The 21,611-nt window shown below is 43.0% G+C and overlaps 5 protein-coding genes across 9 annotated transcripts; 4 read left to right on the forward strand and 1 right to left on the reverse strand.

The window, feature by feature from the left end:
- Positions 1–269: 269 nt before the first annotated feature.
- On the forward strand, positions 270–2,876 carry LOC117585825 (transcriptional adapter 2B). Of its 3 annotated transcripts, none has more exons than XM_034275557.1 (4): positions 270–431; positions 693–1,568; positions 1,920–1,987; positions 2,054–2,876. In XM_034275557.1, the coding sequence occupies exons 1-4, from the start codon at positions 318–320 to the stop codon at positions 2,709–2,711; spliced, it is 1,716 nt and encodes a 571-aa protein (XP_034131448.1). In that variant the 5' UTR covers positions 270–317; the 3' UTR covers positions 2,712–2,876. The 3 variants fall into 3 exon arrangements, with proteins under 3 accessions (XP_034131448.1, XP_034131447.1, XP_034131449.1); XM_034275556.1 differs by having other exon boundaries at positions 271–431; positions 1,908–1,987; XM_034275558.1 differs by having other exon boundaries at positions 271–431; positions 1,838–1,987; positions 2,054–2,214.
- Positions 2,877–3,469: 593 nt separating this feature from the next.
- On the reverse strand, positions 3,470–6,500 carry LOC117585824 (DNA polymerase iota). Of its 2 annotated transcripts, none has more exons than XM_034275554.1 (3): positions 6,429–6,500; positions 4,879–5,849; positions 3,470–4,819 (listed from the first exon to the last, which is right to left on the reverse strand). In XM_034275554.1, the coding sequence occupies exons 2-3, from the start codon at positions 5,833–5,835 to the stop codon at positions 3,512–3,514; spliced, it is 2,265 nt and encodes a 754-aa protein (XP_034131445.1). In that variant the 5' UTR covers positions 5,836–5,849; positions 6,429–6,500; the 3' UTR covers positions 3,470–3,511. The 2 variants fall into 2 exon arrangements, with proteins under 2 accessions (XP_034131445.1, XP_034131446.1); XM_034275555.1 differs by lacking the exon at positions 6,429–6,500 and adding an exon at positions 6,151–6,381.
- A 424-nt stretch (positions 6,501–6,924) lies between these two features.
- Positions 6,925–9,450, forward strand: LOC117585827 (hybrid signal transduction histidine kinase L). 2 transcript variants are annotated; one of them, XM_034275560.1, is made up of 5 exons: positions 6,925–7,189; positions 7,257–7,358; positions 7,419–7,636; positions 7,725–7,873; positions 9,111–9,450. In XM_034275560.1, exons 1-5 carry the CDS (start codon positions 7,094–7,096, stop codon positions 9,302–9,304), a joined length of 759 nt encoding a protein of 252 aa, XP_034131451.1. In that variant the 5' UTR covers positions 6,925–7,093; the 3' UTR covers positions 9,305–9,450. The 2 variants fall into 2 exon arrangements, with proteins under 2 accessions (XP_034131451.1, XP_034131450.1); XM_034275559.1 differs by lacking the exon at positions 9,111–9,450 and adding an exon at positions 8,115–8,703.
- Positions 9,451–9,541: 91 nt separating this feature from the next.
- LOC117585828 lies at positions 9,542–11,693 on the forward strand. Its single transcript, XM_034275561.1, has 5 exons — positions 9,542–9,737; positions 10,308–10,465; positions 10,521–10,611; positions 10,687–10,805; positions 10,869–11,693. Coding segments are annotated over exons 1-5 (507 nt in total). The 5' UTR covers positions 9,542–9,735; the 3' UTR covers positions 11,006–11,693.
- An 842-nt stretch (positions 11,694–12,535) lies between these two features.
- Positions 12,536–17,868, forward strand: LOC117584942 (Fanconi anemia group D2 protein homolog). The gene is made up of 14 exons (XM_034274102.1): positions 12,536–12,678; positions 12,737–13,503; positions 13,563–13,704; positions 13,761–13,829; positions 13,889–14,079; positions 14,138–14,210; positions 14,275–14,444; positions 14,512–15,005; positions 15,066–15,261; positions 15,314–15,436; positions 15,490–16,514; positions 16,576–16,812; positions 16,869–17,088; positions 17,142–17,868. The coding sequence occupies exons 1-14, from the start codon at positions 12,604–12,606 to the stop codon at positions 17,818–17,820; spliced, it is 4,461 nt and encodes a 1,486-aa protein (XP_034129993.1). The 5' UTR covers positions 12,536–12,603; the 3' UTR covers positions 17,821–17,868.
- The last annotated feature ends 3,743 nt before the right edge of the window (positions 17,869–21,611 follow it).

Raw genomic sequence — 21,611 nt, forward strand, 5'->3', positions numbered from 1 at the left:
TGATATCACAGCAGTCTGGTAGCAAAATTCGGTTGCTCCAGTTCTTATAGTCTCTGAGTACTAGCCGACAAACATGATGACTGTGCTATTGATGTTGATCAAGAATATATATACTCTATGGGGTCGGAAACATATCCTTCTGTGCATTACAATAGCCCTCCCAATAATAAAATATCGCAAAGAAGTATGAATATATTGATATTTTGGCAAAACAAATATCACGATATAAATATTCTTTTATTTAGAAAAAATATCGATATTTTGATATATGTGTGACAACCCTAGTTTAAGTGGAAAAGTGGACTTTTCAATCCATAATGACCACGATTGCAGATTTATTTACTAAATATAATTGCACAAATTGCCAGGACGACATCCAGGGTATCCGTGTGCATTGTGCAGAGTGTGAAAATTTCGATTTGTGCCTGCAAGTAAGTAAAACACACCCATATGCATACATACATACAGTGTACAGTAAATGTACAGGCCCACATCGATACACGTACTATAGTGATGCCTCTGTTAACTTGAACGCTCTGGAACTGTTAAAACTGACTCATGCTAAAGTTCATAGTACACTCATACATTCATAAGTGCACATATAGTCGGGCCGGCGATTTCGCAATGTTATTTGCGAATAACAGCTGTTTACTGAATGCGCAGCAGGTATTTACGTTTCAATTTTGTTGTAGTGCTTCGCGTCTGGTGCAGAGATCGGAGCACATCAGAACAATCATGCCTATCAGTTCATGGACACTGGCACCTCCATACTGAGTGTGTTCCGTGGCAAGGGAGCCTGGACGGCCCGCGAGGAGATTCGTCTGCTGGATGCCATCGAACAGTACGGCTTCGGCAACTGGGAGGACATCAGCAAACACATTGAGACCAAGTCGGCGGAAGATGCCAAAGAGGAGTATGTAAATAAATTCGTCAATGGCACAATAGGCCGAGCCACTTGGACGCCGGCCCAGTCGCAGCGTCCGCGTCTCATCGACCACACAGGCGATGATGACGGTGGTTCGCTGGGCTCCAGTGCCATGGCCAGTCTGCCACCTCTAGAGATCAACTCCGATGAGGCGATGCAGCTGGGCTACATGCCCAACAGGGACAGCTTTGAGCGCGAGTACGATCCCACAGCCGAGCAGCTGATCTCCAACATTACGCTCAGTTCAGAGGACACCGAGGTGGATGTTATGTTGAAGCTGGCTCATGTGGACATTTACACGCGACGTCTTCGCGAGCGTGCCCGCCGCAAGCGAATGGTGCGCGACTATCAGCTGGTCTCAAATTTCTTCCGCAACCGCAACTATGCCTTGCACCAAGGCCTCACCAAGGAGCAGAAGGAGTTTCGGGATCGGTTTCGTGTCTACGCTCAGTTCTACACTTGCAACGAGTACGAGCGTCTGCTGGCCTCCCTGGAGCGCGAGAAGGAGCTGCGGATCCGGCAGTCGGAGCTGTATCGCTATCGCTACAATGGTCTCACCAAAATCGATGAATGTGTTCACTTCGAGCAGCATGCGGCAATGGCATCACACCGATCAACAGGACCCTATGGTCATGGCAAGACTGTAAGTGCGAGCCCGCTTAATGGGCATACAACTTGTCAGGGAATGCAATTGAAATCAGTTGCGGCCACATTTCTGTATGTACACACATGTTACACATAGCTTAAGCGTAGATATTGAATGCAGGCTGCTATTGTTACAATTTAATTCCCTGGTTGTGTGCGCTCGTCTAATGAAAATGCATGACGAGTTGAATATCGTGTGTGCTGCTTTGTATCAATCCTGTACCAAAACTTACAATCGCTTTCCTGTCTTGTTCTCACGATATTCAGCTCCTCTGTATTATCAACGCACCAAACAGCGAGCGTTTGAATGGTTGTATAAGACAATGTTTAACCACAGGACCTCACGCAGCCCTCCAATGGAAATCTTCGGCCGCCAAGCTCTTCCTTGCTCTCCCCACAACCGAATCTCAGAAAGGCGTAAGTATTTCCGTGGATTTGTAAGCGCATTTTCACCATCTTTAACGCTGTTTGGTTCTTCATTAGCGAAATGTCAAGCGGCGCCGAGGCAAGCTCAAGTTCAATCGCACCAAGAAACACGCACCACACCGTCGACCCGACCTGCTCCGGCGCATTATTGCCCAGCAGAAATTACTTGGATAACTGTCGGGTATCGTCGGCAGCTACGATGATGCTGCCGACAACAACAACTGGGACGGAGATGGTGACAGGGACGGGGACGGGGACGACGTTGGACTCGGTCACAACGGGAGCGACGACGGGAGCGATTTCCACGGCTACGACGATGGCAGCGCAGGCGAATCTGCCAACGACATCAGCGAAGGGAAGCCCACAACTTCAGCAGCAGCTGCAGCATCTATCACTGCCCAAAAACAGCCAGCAACTGCATCAAAGCGAGGTCGTAGGCAGCGGCGGAAGCTATAACACATCCGAGGAGCCGGCGGTGCCCAGCATGAGCTTTAAATTGCGCACTCAACTAGAGGAGCTTAAACACCTGCCACAGCCGCTGGGCAGCAATCTGCTGACCCACAACGAGCAGGATTTGTGCAAGAAACTCAATATAACACCCACCACCTACCTCTCCCTTAAAACGGTCTGTCTGAGTGGTGCGCCATCGTTGGGCAGCCCCATGGAAATCTCACTGCGGAAGTTCTTTATCAAATGCGGCTGGCTGAGCCATTGAGAGTGTCCCATCTGCCGCCCCCAGGCAAACACACATTTAAACTGACTTAGGGACTTCACTTTTATTTTGGAAAGCGTCGTTTAGTATGTATAAATTATAAAAAGACAATTTTCGACTGTTCAACATTTGTTGCCATCATTTGGAGGTGAAACAACAACAAACAAACATATAATAACTAAATCCATTATGTATTTAGATCTCACTTGTATCAAGTCAGGCTCAGACGTTCAGACACTTTTGTGTCCCACTCCCCCGCCTACCCCTTCATTCAATTAGCTAAAAATATTGTTCCTTCGCGTGAGGAGAGATGTTAGCTCCCGATCAAGATTCAGATCTTTTGTATTATCTATGAGTAAGTAGGCCACAAACACATACACACACCAAAACCAATTGAATAATGTATAAAGTTAATGAAATTGTAAATGAAGTAATAAATCTATTGCAAATGTGCAACAATGAATTTGTATGTATAATCGCTAAGCTCTCAGCTGCCACGGACTGCCCGATGCTAGGATACATCGTATGTTCATGAGATATTGATAATCTCTTCATGTGTTAGTGAAAGTCTCGAGCAACTAGTTTGTTACGCTGAGTATTCCATGTGTTTATCTTACTGATTGACGACGATGATGGATATATCCTAGCATAAGCTCGTCCAATTTTAGCACCCTATTAAGTAACAATAATTATATGTATGTAACCGTATACCTACAAAAATATAATATATAATATGTAAACGGATTTTTCAATTGATTCTTTTACAACTAGAAACGATGTGTGATGCGTGGAGATGCACTGCATCACTTATTTCTCAAAAAATAGCGATACAGCGTGTTCTTCTCGGGTCGATTCCGTGCACCAGCGCTGGCCGTTGCTGGTGCACCCGCTCTGGCTGTGGCCACACTATTCGCTGTTGTGGTGGCCGCCGCCGCAGCTGTCTGCTCCACTGCTGCCACCAGAGAACTGCGCCAGGAAGCAATCAATTCGTTTTGCAGCTCCACAGGCAGCTCCTTGAAAACTTCAGCATCGACACCAGCTGGGCAGGCGATCTCCGTTAGAACATCATTGGCGTCGTGCACGCTGGCCTCGCTGGATGTGCAGCTGTTGTTGGGCCCTGGCAGCGAATCGGATGCTGTCGCGGTCGGCGTGCAGGGAGCGCTCATGGAATCATCCATGGGTGAGGGCAGTGGCGACGAGGCTGTCGAGCTGGCGTTCGAGCTAATCCGACGGTCTGTGCGCGTGGCCATAAAGCAAAGGCTACCGTCAATCCGATTTAGAAGCGTGTTGGGCGGCTGAATTGTCCGGAATCGTGGAGCAACCGAGGAGCATCCGCTAGCCGATGTGGATGGAGTGGAGCTGCTGGCAATGGGACTCATGGGAAAATCCTTTTCGCTGTCACGAGAGTTGAGACGCAGATCACAGACACGCAGCTTGCTGGGAGACGCCACATCGGCAGCGGTGTCCATCACATCCACCGCTAAGCGACTGCGCTTCGAGACCAGCATGCGACCGATGCGGCTCTTCTTTGGCGATGGCTCCACTTCGGTTTCGGAGAAGTCCGAAACGTCCGAATTGGTTGCCGCCGACTCAGAGCCATTATCCAGCAGCATGGGGATGGGCGAGGCTGTGGTGGCGCGTCGCCTATAGAATTGATCACTTGGCTTGAAGGTGGTCGGCGAGGAGCGGAATGCCGTCTCATCGGAGGTCGGACTCTCTGCGGTTGGACTTGTGAGACTCGTGTTGGTCAGCGACGTTATTGCCTGCACCTCCAGATCTGCCTTCTTGATGAGGAAATTGGCTATGGACGAGGAGCCAACTTTGCGCTCTTGGAACTTGGAGAAGGCCAATCCAATTAGGGTGATATTGAATGGCTTATTTAGATCCACAATGCGCTCAAACAGTCGCATTACGATCTTCAGCAGCTTATCCTGTGCCCCATCCGCCAGCTGCACTTTGCACACTCCCATCTCGCCGGCGCACATGGAGGTCTTAAACAGGGAAGGCAAAATGTTTGCCTGCTTCGTCTCACGGTGACTGCTTTTCTTCTGTGAATCATATTTCCTCAGCACAACTTTAATGGCAATCGGTATGCGTCCATCTTCTGCCACCTAAGGAAAATGTGCATCAGTTTTTGTATCTCATAGTTGTATATACTTAATTAACATACCTGTTCGATTAGCCTGATGAGTAGCATGCGGAAACGCTCCTCCACATCTGTGCACACTGATATGGGCTTGCAGGCGTCCTCCATGCCAATGGTTTTCGGCTTGCCGGTGGGACGTACCGTACTCGAGTCGCGACCAAATGCCAAGTCCCTCAGCTTGGTGGCTGTCTCGAAGCCAAACTTCTTGCGCATAACATCCATGTCACACTGCTGCAGCTGCTCAATCGTAGACATGCCCGCCTCGAGGAGCAGGCATTGTGTTTTCTGGCCAATACCCGTCACACGCTTCAGATCGTATAGCTCCCTCATGAACTGCTCCGCATATGTGGACACCAGGACGGTCTGCTGGTTGGGCTTGTGGCTGCTGCCCACCAGTTTGGCCAATAGCTTGTTGTAGGAGATTCCGGCGCAACAGGTTATGCCCAGCCGCAGCTTCAGCTCCTCCCGTATTTCCTGAGCAATGCGGGTGCCAATGGCCAGGCGCTGGGCACAGCCGCAGGAACAGGTGGTCAACAGTGTGCCATCGGCCGGATAGGTGTGTCCAACTGGCGGCTTTTGTTGCGCCTCGGCGGCATGGGCTTGCCGCAGTTCCACCAGGGCCGACACATCCATAAAGTTCTCATCGAATCCGAGCTTTTCCACCATGGGAGTGTAGTTGAGGAGCAAATCGAAGATCTTCTGCGACATGAGACGGTATGGCGTCAGGTCTTCGCCATTGACCAAGACCAAATCCGGGCACACTTGCAGGGCGTCCTCGACGAGCATGAGCTTGTGCACGCCTTGAGCCCTCGCCACATAGTTGCAGGTGACCACAATACTCTTCTGCTGTATGCCCAAGGCTTTTGTGCGCAGCGTGGGGTTCCGTATCTCCTCCACCTGGGCGTAAAAGTAGTCCATGTCGAGGTGTACAATGGTGCGCTGATGCGCTTCGCTCTTTGCCAGCACGCTGGTGAAATCCATGATTCAAAGCGCGGCTGGAATGGGAGGAATCCAAGTAAATTTATGGTGAAATAGTGAATGTTGATGCAATTTGAGGATTTTCCATTGAAAATGTTTCGGCGTCAAAACAAAGCAAACCAAACAAGAGAGACAGGGATAGCAGCAGCAGTCGGACTCTCTTACAACAGCTGCTGCTGCTGCTGCCGGGGGTGGGGTGCGGTGCGCTGCGCTGCGTTTCGCCTTGACGTGAAATCTTCCACTGTTGCGTGCGCCCCTTGCTCCCCGCGCTCTTTCATTAGCAGTGGCTGAAGCCGACTTTCTAATCAAACAAGAAACCCGAAACATGGAAAACGATTGACGTAGACACGGCTCTGAAGCGTGTGCCGGCTAAAAATGTTTTTTAACAACAATATTGCACATTTTTATGTTGTTGCTGCGATGACGCATTAGTTAATAGTCGAGAAAACACCAGAATTTCTCCGGACGCGGATGTGTCTCACACGGATCCAGCACTAGTGGTACGTAAATGGCATGCTATTATATGTCGACTGCGTAGTCGTGTAAACACCCAAACAGCACACAGGTATCAGATTCAATATTTATTATAATTTTACCATAAAATCTAAAAACTGCAGCCATCAAACAACAAAACAGGCAACCAGTATGAACGCGGATTAAACCATTGAAGATACTGTCTGGCCCTAAAAAATATACCGAAATATACCTACTCATTTAGTAAGATATACCGAAAATATATATCTAATTCCGGGCTGAACGGACTACATTAATATGCATGTGATGATTTCTAGGGAAAGACACACCACTTTAGTACTCCTTCTTTGTTGATTCAGGTCGTTATATCATATATTCCCGCACTATTTCATCGATAGTTCTGTGCGACAAGATTTTCATAATAAGTTGACTGGTGTGACCAGTGGTTGTAAAAATGTTCCTCTTTCTCAAAATAATAAAATCTCAGATTTGATTTGATTTGACACTTGATTTGGATAAATTGAAACTAACACCAAATAATTATAAACAAATAAGAGAATACAACATCTGGAAAGGGTAAATTTGCACAAACATTTTATTACAACTTTGACGTGCATTGTGAATGGCCAAAGGTGTTAACAGCTGTCCCAGATGCGAATGGCAAAAGGTGAAGAAGCGGTGATTTTGTGTACGTGTGTGTTTTGACTTTGCGACGTGGTGATTAGCAACCACGGAATCCGACTGAAATTGATCCTAATCCTAGCTGGAAACTAGCACTTCCAACCAGATGCATTTCCCAGATTTCAGAGCAGTCCTGCTGCTCGGCGTGCTCGGCCTGGCGAGCGCTCAGCGTGTGGCGCCCGGCGTTAATCCCCAGCATTATGTGAGTTGGCTGATATTGTGCAAGCAGCTGCTAGTTGTTTAATTAACCGATTCTCTGGTATGTGTAGCAACAAGTGCCCCAGCAGGTGCCGCAACAATACCAGCCGCCACCGCCCCCGCAGTACCAGCAGCAAGGTCATGGCGCTCCTGGAGTGCCCCCGCAACAGTATGTGAGTAGCAGTCAAGTCTAGGGCCCCAAGGACACTGATCGACTGTTAACCCTTCCACAGCAATACGAGCCCGTGCAGCCGCAGCAGCCTGTGCAATACCAGCAGGTTCCTGTGCAGCAACAACCCATCCACCAGCAGCCACAAATGCAGCAGCCCGTGCAGCACCAACAGCAGCAGCAGCAGCAGCAACAAGTGCATCACCAGCAGCAGGCGGGTGGACATCATCACGGCCAGCCACAGCAGGTGTTGAACACGGGCAACATTCAGCAGGAGCGAGCGTAAGTCAGCTAGGGCCTTTGACCTCCATGCTATCTTATCTCGATTATTGTCATAACGTTGTTTATCTGTTTATTCTCCACATTCTAGTCACATCCAGGAGCACATGCAGGTGCCCATTGATACGAGCAAAATGTCTGAGGCGGAGCTTCAGTTCCACTACTTCAAGATGCACGACTCGGACAACAACAACAAGCTAGATGGCTGTGAGCTGATCAAGTCTCTGATCCATTGGCACGGTAAGATCACAAGATTCTTCTTTGAGGATGCTGGTTTTTTGTGTGTTTTGATATGCGTCTGCGGTTCAATATCATTTGTTTTGTTTTACCTTTTTTTTGCATATGCGTCACGTACAAAATAACTTAATTCGGCTGTTTCCCCGGTGTGTTCTGGTTTTTGGTTGTGGTCATGCTCAAACATCATCCTAATCCATCTTGCATATGACATAACAACACTCATTGCCTAAACGCTGAACTCCAGAGCAAGGCAGCAAGGAGCAGCCCAACGGTGAGAAGCCGCACGTCGAGGAGAAAGTTTTCTCTGATGAGGAGCTGGTGGCCCTCATTGATCCCATCCTGCAAATGGACGATACCTCGCGTGACGGTTACATAGACTACCCGGAGTTCATCAAGGCTCAACAGAAGGCCTCCGAAAAACAGCAGCAACAACAACAGCAGCAGCAGCAGCAGCAGCAACAACAACAACAACAACAGCAGCAGCAGCCGGTTCATTAGTAGATAGTTCACCGTTCGATCCGTTCAGTTTGCAATCACCAATCAAGCTTGACTCTGTCTTCGTCTTAAGTCCTGTGACGTGCAACACATACTCCTGTTTTTTCGCCCAAAACATCATGAAATTACGTCGACATTGTCAACGGTTTTTAGCGCAGAGTTTTAGACACTTTCTCAAAGCAAATTCTACTTACCATGCTGCAAGCATTCCATTCCACACGGAAAACTTCATTGAACAAATTGTAACTCATTGTAATCCTTCCAAGAAATTTACACAAAAATTCCCTATTTTCGTATAGCCCACACGAATCTCTGAAGTGGTTTGTGCAATTTTTTAACTGCTTTGTTTTATTGTGTTTTCCCTACGTCATAATTTTAGTTAATTTCGATATGAACTAATTTTTAAGCGCATCTTGAGAGCAGCAACAAAAAAACAGACTGATTGTGTGGAACGTTTGTTTTGTACAAAAAAAGAGAGAAAACACGCAAAAAAATCGAATTAAAACTATAACTAAATGGAAAACTCTTTTTTTTCAATTTGAGACCTAAATATAGACGCATGCAATTCTTTGTAAGTAAAACCAGATTTAGTAAATAAAATTCAAATACAAATCACAATACCACCCCCACATCTAAACCTCAGTGGCAGTAGCTTTCTAAATCCATAGCTAGAAACGGTTTCCGGTGAGCGCTTTCCCCCTCCATCTAGTTTCAATGCTTAACCTAACATTCATTGTCATTGCAGTCGAAGATGGTAGCAAGAAACCCGCTGAGGAAGCGAGCGAGACTCCCGATGAGCACAAAACTGGCAGCGTGTACACGGACAAGGCACTGGAGGACACCATCGACTATGTTCTCAAGTCCATGGATCTGAACAACGATGGATTTGTGGACTGGGCCGAGTACCGAAAGACTGAGGGTAACATTGGCAAGGAATGAAACTATCTATTCCTGACGATGATTCCCTAGAGAGCCATAGAACTTGACAAGCCCTGCGTTACTATGTACCCGTATCCATCCTTCCAAATTGTTAATTCCTTTTGTACTTTTTGCTAAATAAATCGTTTTTGAAAATGCCCAACAAATAACAGCTCTGCCGCCGATTGTTAAAAGCTCAACGCAAGAAGCTTTCCGGCTACCAACGAACGGAACTTTCGGACTCATTCTCAATGAACGGTGAGGCCTTGCAGCCGACAGTACGGCAAAAAAAAGTGAATGAATGAAAGCAATAAAAGAGGAAATGCTGCAACGCGTATAAAGGATATATCAAAACATAATTAAAGACTTGTCTATTTTAGTATTACGTCTGTAATCCGTCGTGAGTGCGGAGCCCAGTGTTTCGAGTGTGCTAGTTTGGAAACCCGTGCAAAATGTAAGCAAGAATTTGTCACAAAAATAAACAGAACACATACACACCAACATAGACATAGAGTCTTGGGCAAAATGCAAAAGAGCTCTTGGGGCTGATGGCCTATAATTATGAATGCCGGCCCGGTCCGGGGAGGGCCCTAATCGCGTTGCTCGGTTTACCCTGCCGGCGGCAGCGGCCTCTTTGTTGATTGAAAATAAATAACCTGATTGTGGCCCCCTCTGTGTGTTCCGTTCCGGTCAAAACTCGGGGTCCACGTGCTCGCGTGCAGCCAGGAATTACGCTATGTATAAATATTTGCCGTTGCATAAATGATAAACGTGCCACGCGTTGGGTGTGATATCGATTTTGCCAGCCAGCACTAGCCAAGAGTGGGCGGGGGTGGGGTTTGCTTTGCTGGTCGGATGTGGCGGATGGTTAAGTTGAGGACTTCCGTAACTTGCCGCAAATGATTTTTAGTGGCAGATAAGCCGGCGTGGCTGACTAATGCTATGGCATTACAGTTGGGGGCTACCTCTCTCATGTTGGTCGGCGTATTATTTGTATATTAAAAAGTGAAATAATGATTTTTAGGGCTGCTATGGCCAGCGGACGACCACGCGAGCGTCTGCTCTATGCCTTCCGTGGATGGATAGCCTTTGTGGCCTTCATGGACCTGGGCACGGCATTTCGTAGTTATATCGAGCGGCGGAGCTTTCTGGGCGATCACAGCGACACGCAGTTCATCGAAGGTGAGTAACCCCCGCCGCAAGAAATCAATTCGCAATGTTTATGATCTGTTTCCAGGGGACTACACCATATCCCGTATCATTGGCATGTACTGCCTGCTCAAGGCGATTGCACTGGTCCACTGCACCCTCTACATACACTACAGACCGTGAGTAGCTGACTTAACTGAAGTTGCGCTGCTAAGGGGCTGGGGAAATAATTATGTTCTATTTTTGTAAAACAGGGTCGTCAGCATGGGCGGCTGTTCTTTGGCCCTCACCATGGTCTTCTATGCCACTGAGGCTCTCTACTTTCGCTCAAGCACACTCAACTTCTACGTGATCTTCCCCTGCGTACTGAATTGTAATTATATTTTAATTCAGCTCTCCTTCAAGTTTACTAATTACATTTTTTGCTGTTGTATAGCTATTACACTCTTGGGACTGATTTACATACCCAGACGACTGCGCCTATGGGAGCCCAATATGGATCTGGACGATGAAAACTCACAGTTGCTAAAGCAGATGACGGGCTTCAAGCGAAGGCGTACGAAAAAGCAATAATTTCATGTTTAACATGGACTATAATTACACGAAGGAAACCAACCCAATTGGGGTTCCCATGAGAACAGTATTGTGGAGGTCGCGGAGAGAGAATCGCATATTATCCGCTTTGGACTGCATTGGTGTGATAGAAAAATGGCATCAAGAAGAGATTCAATTGAATAGCAATACTGAAAACAACGCCAAATTAGTGATTTTCTATGAATTAGGTACGAAAGAGATACGATCATCTCGGCATAAGTCAATTTCTGACATAATCACTTCAAGACAAGACATGTTGTACTTCCTTTTTATAAACCATATACATATTACAGTGTGTATGTGTACCATAATCTATATACAGATATACATATGCATGACACAATAGAGTTTTTTGCACTTTTAAACGTTGACAACGCATCTAACCTAGGAATTATATTCAAAATTATCAAAGTTAGCACACAGTTTAAAAATTCAAATTGAAGGCTTTAAAATTATAAATAAGTTTATAAACAAGTAATTATTATAACATTACGTTGGACTTTTCCATTAGGCAGGCACTAATGTGCTTCTAGAAACGATTAGCAATTTTTGGAACATGCTTCCGGCTCCTACAATTAAGCGAACACATGGTTACAACATTTGATACATACTTATCACATATGAAGAACACCTATATACATCTAAAAACAATAAATCTTTTATATATATCATGTAGCGAATGTTTTGAATAAATATTTGAATTTACACCAGCCCTTAACGGCTGTTCTGTGTTGGCAAGCATTAATTATTCTAGTGGGTAACAGTGTTGCAAAACCAGCATTTTTCTTCTAGCTTGTTTTTAAGGAGGTACTGTGTGAGGCACCCATTTTAGGGGTATTTTAACTACTTTCCTTACATATCATTGACCACTTAGTTTGAACCTTGTTTTGTAAACAATACAATAATGGGAAGTCTTAAAAACTAACCAATCTTGTGGTTTTGCAAAATAACCTTACATTATGTAGATGTGTCAGTTCATACAAGCGAATCGTCACCACTGAATCTGCGCTATGCGAACCCCAGACAGTTGTGTGTCTTGACCACACTTTTAGGTGTGATCTTCAGATTCTGTTATATATTACTGGCTAGCCAGAACTTTTAGGACTAAAAATATAATTTTATCGAATAGATTAATTAATTTTTTAGAGTGGTGTTTACGTCTAAGGCCTCTCTTTAATTGGATTTCGAAGGAAATAAGTTTTAAATAAACTGGGCCAATGCATAAAAGTATAGTATGTAAAGAAAGCATTGTGTACCGTCACTAACCAAATAGTATGGTTAGTGGTTAGTGGAAATTATATCCCACTGATAAATCAGTCTTCTATATAATTTGTTATCTATCAGAGATGGTCTATCGTCTATTCGAATTTTAAGCAAATAATATTTAAAGAAATTGGTAACTATTTTATGTTCAAAATTGAGGATAATTATTAGGGATTCGGTATATTTATGGTATAATTTTAAAAGGAGAATATTTGTACTTGGTATATTTTTGAAGGTCATGAATTCCGCGCCTCTTACAATTCATAATTTGTTTTTAGTTGTTTAGGCTTAAATTTCGTGATTTATTATTAATTATGTATCGCAAATACAAGAAACGTGGCCAAAAGCCACTGGTTAGCATCGATGAAGATAAGTCAATCAAGATACCAGTAAGTACAATGGAAATTGTTACAATTTTCGTGAACACAAGTATGTTTTTTTTTGCAGCGTCCTGCGGACAAAGAAGCTGGCGACATAACGGATGTATCTGTGGCGTCGACTACAAGTGGCAGCGAGGAGAATATTCCGGCCTCCCAGGAGCACACGCAGCGCTTTCTTTCACAGCATAGTGCCATCCTGGCGGCAACTCTGGGGCGCACACAGTCCTCCAGCCGAAACCAGTTGAGCCTGTCGCGGCAGCCAAACAACTTTTTCGAGCTCGTCCTGATACGAGCCGGGGTGCAATTGGATCAGGGCGACACCCTTGTGCTGTCCTGCGACCATGTCTCCATAGTTTCAAAGCTGCGAGATATGTTCATGAGTGCGCCGTCCTATGCCGACAAGCTGGAAACCTTCAAGTCAGGCCTCAACACTGCCATGGCGCCAAAGTCCAAGTTGTCGCAGAAACTACTCACTGGCTGCACTGTGGATGCAGCTGGAGAGGAGCAAATCTATCAGTCGCAGAACAGCATGTTCATGAACTTCTTAATGATCGATTTTATGCGGGATCCGTGCCTGGAGGTGCTCCTGGACAGAATGGAAGAGGTTGCCACATCGGACCAAGTTATTACGGGCCAGGGTGCAATTCCAATGCCATTGCTGCCTCTGATGCTGGCCCAGATGCGCTACCTGACCCTTTCCCACAAGGAGCAGATCTATAAGCGCATCGAGGTTGTCTTCAACAGGGCCACCGACTCGTCTAAATTGGATATTATAAACAATGCTGAGTTTGTGCTGGATGCCAGCATGCACGATGCATTTGTCGAGTTGCTCTTGTAAGCTGACGTCAACATACATAATTATCTTATGCAAACTTACACTTTTCCTTTGGCAGTATAAACTATTCCTGCAGCGAAGAGCTCTTCAATATGACCACCGTGCACACATTGAGTAACCTTTCGCTCTCAGCCAAGACCCAGGACATGCTGCGCCTGCGCATTCTAGAGTTCACTACAAGTGGCGCCTGTCCAGACACGGTATACAATATCTGAAAGCCATAACCCTTCTCATTCTTAACCGCCTCTTTCCGTAGACATTGCCTCACCTTATAAGACTTTTGTTGAACAGTCTTAAACTGGACACAGATGACAGTGTGCGAGAGGTAAGATCCATTAATACAATCCTTCAAGGAAGTCCTGTAATGAATTTATATTTTATCAGCTGGTTTCCACACTGCGCGAAATATTTAACTGCCGTCACAGAGCTCTAAATGAAAGCGGTGCCCCGACAGCCAACGACAAGAAGTCACAACTGGACCTTTTTGGCTTTCTGGAACTGGGCCTGATACGCTCCAAGCGATTTTATCAATTGTGGCAGAGACTAATAGCAACTTTGCCTGCAGACGGATTCACGTTAGTTCGGGGAAAACAATTATTTAAAGTTTGATTCTACAGCTATATGTCTTTGCAGCGCCCTTGACTTAATAATGATTTTATTGCTGATTCATGTGAATGAAGACAACTCCCTGTACATTGAGAACATTGTTAGTAAAAATTCCATACCCCTAAGATGTTAATTTGAAACTAACAACCCAACGGTCTTGACAGCTTCGTCGTCGCATAAAGCAAAACCACATCACAGTACACATTCTAGAGGACGTTAAGCTGCACTATCCGCACATTTTGGAACAAAATATTAGCACGCTGATGCACATCCTGCACGACTTCATGTGCGAAAAGAATGCAGCCGTGGCAGAGTTTGCAAAGTCTTCGTATAGGTAAATGGATGCGCATTTGCCCACCGGTGGGGACCGTTGGCTCGAGCTAATGTTTCGTTTACCGCAGCGTACTCTTTACGATTTTTACATCAATTCAGAAGAATATTCTGAGGAAGCTACTTGAACTGGCCTGTGACAAATCATCGCAACACCTTACCACAATGGCCTTGCACTTGCTGCGCGAGCTGCTGCGTAAGAGCTTCAAGGATGTGCAGAACTGTGCGCCTCTCTTCTTGCCAATGCTGGATCGGTTGAGTGATCTAACACTGCCGCAAACTCGCCTGGCCATGGAAGTGCTTTGCAACTTGGCTTTTCCGGAGCCAAAGCTACCCGAGTCGCTGCAGCTTCAGGAGCAAGTGGAAATGGTGGTGAAGAAGCAGCTGATCAATCGAACAGATTATGTGAAGAAGCAAGGTATCATTGGCAGCGTACAGCTAATTAATGCCATTGCGTGCACTGAGGAACACAGCTTAGACGACGGAAGCCAGGACTTCTCGCCCGTCGTGGACTCCATTGATGGCTTGCCCGACGGTCGCCCCAAAGTGGCAGCCAACTTGATAAGTGAGTAATTGATGAAGGTCTGAAGAAGGTCTTGTAATTCCTTATTTCTACCACACACAGTTCTCACCGAATCATCCATCATCAACAGTGCTGAGTCTCTGGCGCTGTTTTATGAAGAGTTGGCCACCGTTATATCTCAAAGATGTCCCATATCGTCATATTGGAACGATAAATATTTTACCATGTGGCTCTGTGAGCTGATGACATTTCGCTTCCAGCAAAGCTTCGTTACCGAAGACAGTCCAAAGCCAATGAAGTAAGCATCTTCGATTGAAACTATGCTAAACTAAACGTTAAACATTTTAAAGGGGTATCTATCTGGAATATCAAAAGAACATCAATGAACTGGACGAATCGAATATAAATTCGGAAGCAGAGGTACTCAGCATTGGCATAAATATATCCAAGCTTGTCCTAATGCCCAAAAACGAGTGAGAACAATTGTCTCTTAAAAAGAACTTTGCTAATTTTGTCGCATTTACAGAGCCTCTGAATCTATATACGTGATGACGCCGCTGTTTTATCTTGTGAGGATGCTACACCAAAATAGCTACCGTGGCAGCCTGGAGCTGATCAATGCCTTGCTTGGCTGCGCAATCGTACTGCCAGCGTTCTTTGAGGACGATAGCTACGTGGCCATTTTCGACAATTATGACGAGGAGCAGCAGAAACATATTCTTAGCATTTATTTCCATACCATCAACTGGATTAGGGTAACAATCAGTGCGTTTGCTGCTCAGATTCATCGTGGCACTCGCGAACGAGTGTTGCTCCGTCTGGGTGAATTAATAAGCATCGAGCAAAGGATCAAGGCGCTCTTGACCCATGCGCCTGACGACTTTGTAGCTCCTCCATATCAGTTCCTCGACCATTCAAAGCAGAAAGTTACGATGCACAAACGGCAAGGCGGCATGCACAAGGCGCATGAAACCCCGCTAACCGAGGACGACATCTGTAACCAAACGACACTAGGAGATTTTACACTCAAGGTGGCTCCCTGCAAGACGACCAACAAAACCAAAATTGACTTTGAGGAGTTGTACGGACCACAGGAGCGGTACAGACCAATGGATGTGCGCATCTTGGTGTTACTGGAGAAGCAAGAGCTATCCTTGAACTATCCACTGGATGATAAGGAAAAGGGCAAAGCTTTAGGCTTGTTGGAGCTACGTTTCCTGCTTGAAGATGTGGTCCAGAAACTAAAAGCTACAGTCCATGACCAACAGGACTCCCTAGATTCAGTTTTTCTCCATCCGCACCGTGTCAGTCCAGAGAGCTTTATACATGATATAAGTAAATCGATGCCTGATTTAAATAATCATCTGAAAGTTCTAGCCGCAGCCATTGATGAGGAGTTGGTTAAGGTCAACTATGTGTACAGCAATTTGGATCTGTTCAAGGAACGATTTAACTATATCAAAACGTGCTTTGGCCTGGCCATTCAGTATTTTGCACTGTACTTCTCCTGGAGCGGCTGGAGTGATGAATCGAATGCCAAAGAGCTGCACGGTAAGGCTGGGCTTTCATATTATTGTTTTACCAATTCTCATTTCATTTACGTCCGTTTCAGAGTCTCTGTACATATTGCAGTCGTCACATCTTCCTGCTCAAGAGGTTTCCAAGTCCAAAAAGCAAACTACTACCCAACTGGCCACCTGGAACTTTGACTACTTTGTAAAGTACGAGAAGTCGGTACTAAATCTAAGCACGGCTGTTCAACTACACCGACTGCTGTGCAGTTTGCGAAAGCTGGCAGCTGCTGGGGATGATGCCAACCAGACGAGTTTAAGGCTAGCCGAAGACACACGTACGTACGAGCGTACATATTGAGTGAAAATATCTGATAGATTTAATAAATTTCAGATGTACTCTGTGATAAGTTGCTGCGCCGCAAGTGGTTCCACTTCTCAAGCAGCTTGCACAAAGGAGCTCAGTGCAATATATACCTGGATGAGCTGGTTAAGGGCTTGCTTAAACACTCGACTTTTGCGCGACAGAAGGAACTTCTCAATGAGCTGATCAAGGAGTGCACAATTCTAAATACAAAGGACAAGGCACTGAACTCCTTTCCAAACTTCAAGAAGTAAGTGATAATTATGTGCTGATCTTCGAACCATAATTGACAATCATTTTCAGAGCCAACTTTCCGTTGCTGTTTCGTGGCCTGTGTGAGGTGCTAATACACTCGTTGAATGCTCAAGTGACTGCGGAAAAGGAAGGAGATCGCCTGAGGGTGTGGGAGTCTACAGTGAATATGTTGAATGGTTTGCTAAAAATCGTGCAGCTTGTGGAGCAGCCACGCAATTTCGGACTATTCCTCAAACATTCGCAGCATTTTCTGAAGCTCTTGCTGCTGCGTGGCATGTCCGTGCTCGAGACCATAGTGCGTGACGATCCAGAGAGGATAACAAAGTTTCTGCAAGAGCTGCAGAAGGTGACCAGGTTCCTGCACCAGTTATGCTGTCATTCAAAGTCCATCAAAAATACGGCCATCATAAGCTACATTCCCAGTCTTCGGGAAACCATAGAAACACTGGTATTTCGAGTGAAGGCGCTCCTGGCAGCCAACAACTGTCACTCTGCCTTCCACATGGGCAACATGATCAACAGAGATCTCCATGGGGACTCTATCATCACGCCAGTGGGCTCCTTCATCAGCGAGGAGAACAGCGACGAGGAGCTGCCCGCAGACGATACCAGCGTGGATGAGACAGTGCTTGATGGGCCGACTGGCATCGGAAACATTAGTTCCAGCACCAGACCGAGTACCAGTGGATCCCGGAGCAAGTCCTCGTCGCGCAGCAAATGTTTCTAAATATTGTTCAACCTACACTTTCAAAAATAAAATCATAATTGACATAAATCATAACTTGTGATCAAAGTGTGAAGAGATTTCGCTTGGGAGCTGGGATATCATTGGATTGAACATTAGACACGATCTTTGCATTCTTTATTTATTTCATTTTTTATTATCTGGATGCAATTTTATTTAATTTTCATATTACAAATAATAACAAATGTATGTATATCAAATATTTTAGTACAATATGCTTCTCTCACTTTTAATTTCTTCGTTAACAATAATTGTTTATTAAGACGTAAAAGTTTTGCTCCTGTTTCTCTTCCCTCGCTCTTTTTGCCTTCTGCTTTCTCCTACAATGAATTCTGATTTTGTTATTGTGTTTTGTATTATTATTTAATTATCATCTCTTGATTTTATATCGTAATAATTGGCGACGTTACGTTCACGGTTTATGAATCCCTCTCATATATGTGGTGTGTACGTGTGGCATGTACTCATGTATGTAAATGTGCTGTGATGTTTATCAATTAGTCGTAAAATCAATCAGTTATCAAATGATTCGATAGATTCAATATATATTTAATTTGAAAGCATAGTAAACACACACAAACTAAAAATGTAGAGTACAAATGTAGAGTAGTTTTAAATAAAAAGTCGATACAAAATGGTAAAAATGTGGCAAAGCTAAACCTAACTTGTGTGTACTTGTGAGTATGTCCGAAATACATAGATATGGCCCTCGTGTACAAATCGTGTTCTTACGAGTATACAAAGGACATAAAGAAAAAAGTTTTGGAAACTGCCCAGACCTTGCAGATCCTTGCATCTTGCATCCTGTGCCACTCTGTCCTGGCTCTTTCCTTATAAACAGTTGCGCTTGCTCTTAGGCCAATTCTTGAAATTAACATGACCGAATCGGATTGATTATGATTGCTGAAAAGGTTTGGGGAGTAAATTTGGAATAGATCGAGTCGTCTTTGTGTATATTTCAATGTTGCAATGCGATCGTCGTGTTTTGATTTATTAATTTTTATTGTTTTCTTTATTTGCCAATTTTTCAAAACTTAAAACATTTTACACAAATTAATTTTAAAAATTTTTAATACGTACGCAGTCTGTTTAAAAGTTAAGTTAGATTATACACTCCTACGCCTACATATACATTATATACTCATATATATATATATTTATAGAGAAAGATATATATATATATATTTATTGTATATATTTCTTATATACACATATATATTTATGTATATATAGATTTAGTAATTATGATTAAATCTTGCCTTTGCATCATCACAATTCATGTAAAGTTTTTCATTTTTTTCGCTCAGTTTCCATGCGCAGTTTTGCAAATTTTGTTGTCCACCTTGCTTTCACTTATGTTTTATTTGGATTTCTTTTTAAATGTGTATGTACTTTTTTTTGTTTCTTTGTTATATTTTTGTTATTGTTGTTCAAAGTTGATAATTTACACACGTATACAGTTATGGGTTGTTGCTGTTGCTGTTAGTGGGCCAAAGATTAATTTTGCTTGCGCGTCCTCTTCACAAATACACAAAAATGTAAAACCAATTAAAAAGCTAAACAAACTAGTACGTTATGTATTTAACATTAGAGTGTTATGTGTTAGGTCGTAAAAATATTTTGCTAAAAATTAATATTCATATAGTTTAATATATATATATAACATACTATTGAAAACTTAAGCGCACAAACAAAACTAAATATTCAAATTAAAAACTAATTTTGCCAAACGTTTTTGCTTTCCCGAAAAAAATTAAAACAAAAATTACAAATTACAATATTTAACACAATTAGGGATTTTTGGGTGGGGGATGGGTTCAAGGGTTAAGGGGTGTGGGACAATTTCAGGCTTCCAAAGAAATGGTTTCCAAATAACGGCACATAATTTTGGTGATAATTTCATTAATCATAATTTTCATCAAGTTCAACGAAATTGGAAAACTTTAACGGAGTGTGTAACAATTTGCCAATTGGTTTACAGATTTAGTTTAGTTTTTAGTTTACAATAGAAAAACACATTAACAATAAAAACTTACAAATTAAATTACAAATTTAAAACAATATAAAATCAGTACATTTATCGAATTAAACAAATCTTTAAAATTAGTTATATTTATATATTTGCAATTTGAAGTGGGTTCAAGGGTTCAAAGTCACCAAATATGTGGAAATTTCAAAGGCGAAAAATCGAAAATTTTGCATAATAAAAATACGCGGCGTTGAAGAATTTTTTGTTAATAACATTCTTAAAAAAAATTATCTCATTTGTTGTGTTTGTGTGTGTTTAAAGAGAAACAAAAACGTAATAAAAGTTTTAAATGATTTCTCCCCTTTCTTTTTCGAGGGCAACACTCTGCAGCTCTCAATCCGGAAAAGATAGATCGTTTAAGAAGAATTCCTAAGGAAACTTATCAAAAATTATTTTAAAAAAGTGGTTAAATATTTAAGTGATTTTTTGTTTTGCTTGTTATTGTAGTTAGAAAATGGCGCACACTTCTCTTTCTTCTCCTACAAAGACAGTTTACTTTACTTTCTTTAATCATTATGTGTGTATATGTATTGGTGTATGTGGCTGAGTGTGTGTGTGTGTGTGTGTGAGTGTTACTAAATGTAATCTTAACTATGGTCATTTAGAATTTGTTGTATATGTTCCTCTTATTGTTTGTGGCTAATATTATGTATTTAAAGTTCTTTGCTGGTTTGCAAATTTTGCGCAAGTTTTCATCGTTTATTTTTTTTTTTTTTGTTTTTTTTACTTTAGGCAACTGCTTGGTGTGTGTGTGTGTCTGTGTGTACTTTTAATTTAAAAAAACTTGTGTTTTTAGGCTTATGCTGAACAATGTTCATAGATACGTTTTAAAACACACGCGCCCTTGTCTCTCATCAACGGCCAACAGTTTTGTATTTGCTTTATACTTGAGTTCAAAATTGGAAGTATTCTTTCGTTAGTTTAAAACTAATTTATATATTTTTTTTCTTTTTTTATATATGTATATATTAATTAACTTGTTGCTTTACTTGAGATCTAGCAATAGCGGAAACGTAGACATAAAGGACAGATAAATTTCAACAAAAAAGGATTCTCAGTTTTGAATTTTGCAAAGTAGTCTAAAACAAATGAAAGGCAAGGCAAGTTCTTGTGTAATTCATTTTCCTATATAAAAGTATTTTGACACGTGTGTCTGTGTGTGTGTGTGCTGTTTGTTTGTTGTTGTTGGTGTTTATAGGCATGGAGTTACAGTTAGGATCGCTATATATGTATGTAGTTGTGGTGTTTGCTCTAGGGCTTTAGTTACTTCGTTCATATCATATCATATGTGCGTAGCAGATCTGCTTAGATGAGTTCGTCAATAAAATTGGGAGAGAGAGTTGAGTCTGAATTGTTAATTAGTTGAGAGAGGCTTTTAAGGAGAATTTCTAGGTTGTATGAATTGTTTAGGTTTGTCTGCTAAAACGCAATCGAGCGTCGGCTAATTGATTTCTCATAACTTTTTATTTATCTTCGTTTATCGTTTTTTGAAATTTAAGCACAATTTGTATGTTTATATGTGTAAATATTAAGTATTCATTATTGTGTTATTAAAATTCATAATATTCATCGTTATTATTAGTTTTAGTTTTAATTTTTACCTTTACTTTTACTTTTAGTTTTAATTTACTGCTTGTGATGTGTGTAGCTGTGTGTTGTGTTTGTCTTTCTAATTCGTTGCATCAATTGGCAGATATTTTTCCGAGATTTGCTTCACCGATTTTTGGCTTCCGGAACCATCTGC

This window comes from Drosophila guanche, unplaced genomic scaffold (genome assembly GCF_900245975.1).
Source record: "Drosophila guanche unplaced genomic scaffold, DGUA_6, whole genome shotgun sequence".
Taxonomy (NCBI): Eukaryota; Metazoa; Arthropoda; class Insecta; order Diptera; family Drosophilidae; genus Drosophila; species Drosophila guanche.

Coding starts and splice junctions, on each gene's coding strand:
- LOC117585825 (XM_034275556.1), top strand. CDS start 318: ATGACCACGATTGCAGATTTATTTACTAAATATAATTGCACAAATTGC. Junction 432..692: donor ATTTCGATTTGTGCCTGCAA/GTAAGTAAAACA, acceptor ATTTTGTTGTAG/TGCTTCGCGTCTGGTGCAGA. Junction 1,988..2,053: donor CAACCGAATCTCAGAAAGGC/GTAAGTATTTCC, acceptor GTTCTTCATTAG/CGAAATGTCAAGCGGCGCCG.
- LOC117585824 (XM_034275554.1), bottom strand. CDS start 5,835: ATGGATTTCACCAGCGTGCTGGCAAAGAGCGAAGCGCATCAGCGCACC. Junction 4,820..4,878: donor TCATCAGGCTAATCGAACAG/GTATGTTAATTA, acceptor CATTTTCCTTAG/GTGGCAGAAGATGGACGCAT.
- LOC117585827 (XM_034275559.1), top strand. CDS start 7,094: ATGCATTTCCCAGATTTCAGAGCAGTCCTGCTGCTCGGCGTGCTCGGC. Junction 7,637..7,724: donor AACATTCAGCAGGAGCGAGC/GTAAGTCAGCTA, acceptor TCCACATTCTAG/TCACATCCAGGAGCACATGC. Junction 7,874..8,114: donor GTCTCTGATCCATTGGCACG/GTAAGATCACAA, acceptor GCTGAACTCCAG/AGCAAGGCAGCAAGGAGCAG.
- LOC117585828 (XM_034275561.1), top strand. Junction 10,612..10,686: donor CTCTACATACACTACAGACC/GTGAGTAGCTGA, acceptor TTTGTAAAACAG/GGTCGTCAGCATGGGCGGCT. Junction 10,806..10,868: donor CTTCCCCTGCGTACTGAATT/GTAATTATATTT, acceptor GCTGTTGTATAG/CTATTACACTCTTGGGACTG.
- LOC117584942 (XM_034274102.1), top strand. CDS start 12,604: ATGTATCGCAAATACAAGAAACGTGGCCAAAAGCCACTGGTTAGCATC. Junction 14,211..14,274: donor CCCTGTACATTGAGAACATT/GTTAGTAAAAAT, acceptor CGGTCTTGACAG/CTTCGTCGTCGCATAAAGCA. Junction 14,445..14,511: donor TTTGCAAAGTCTTCGTATAG/GTAAATGGATGC, acceptor CGTTTACCGCAG/CGTACTCTTTACGATTTTTA.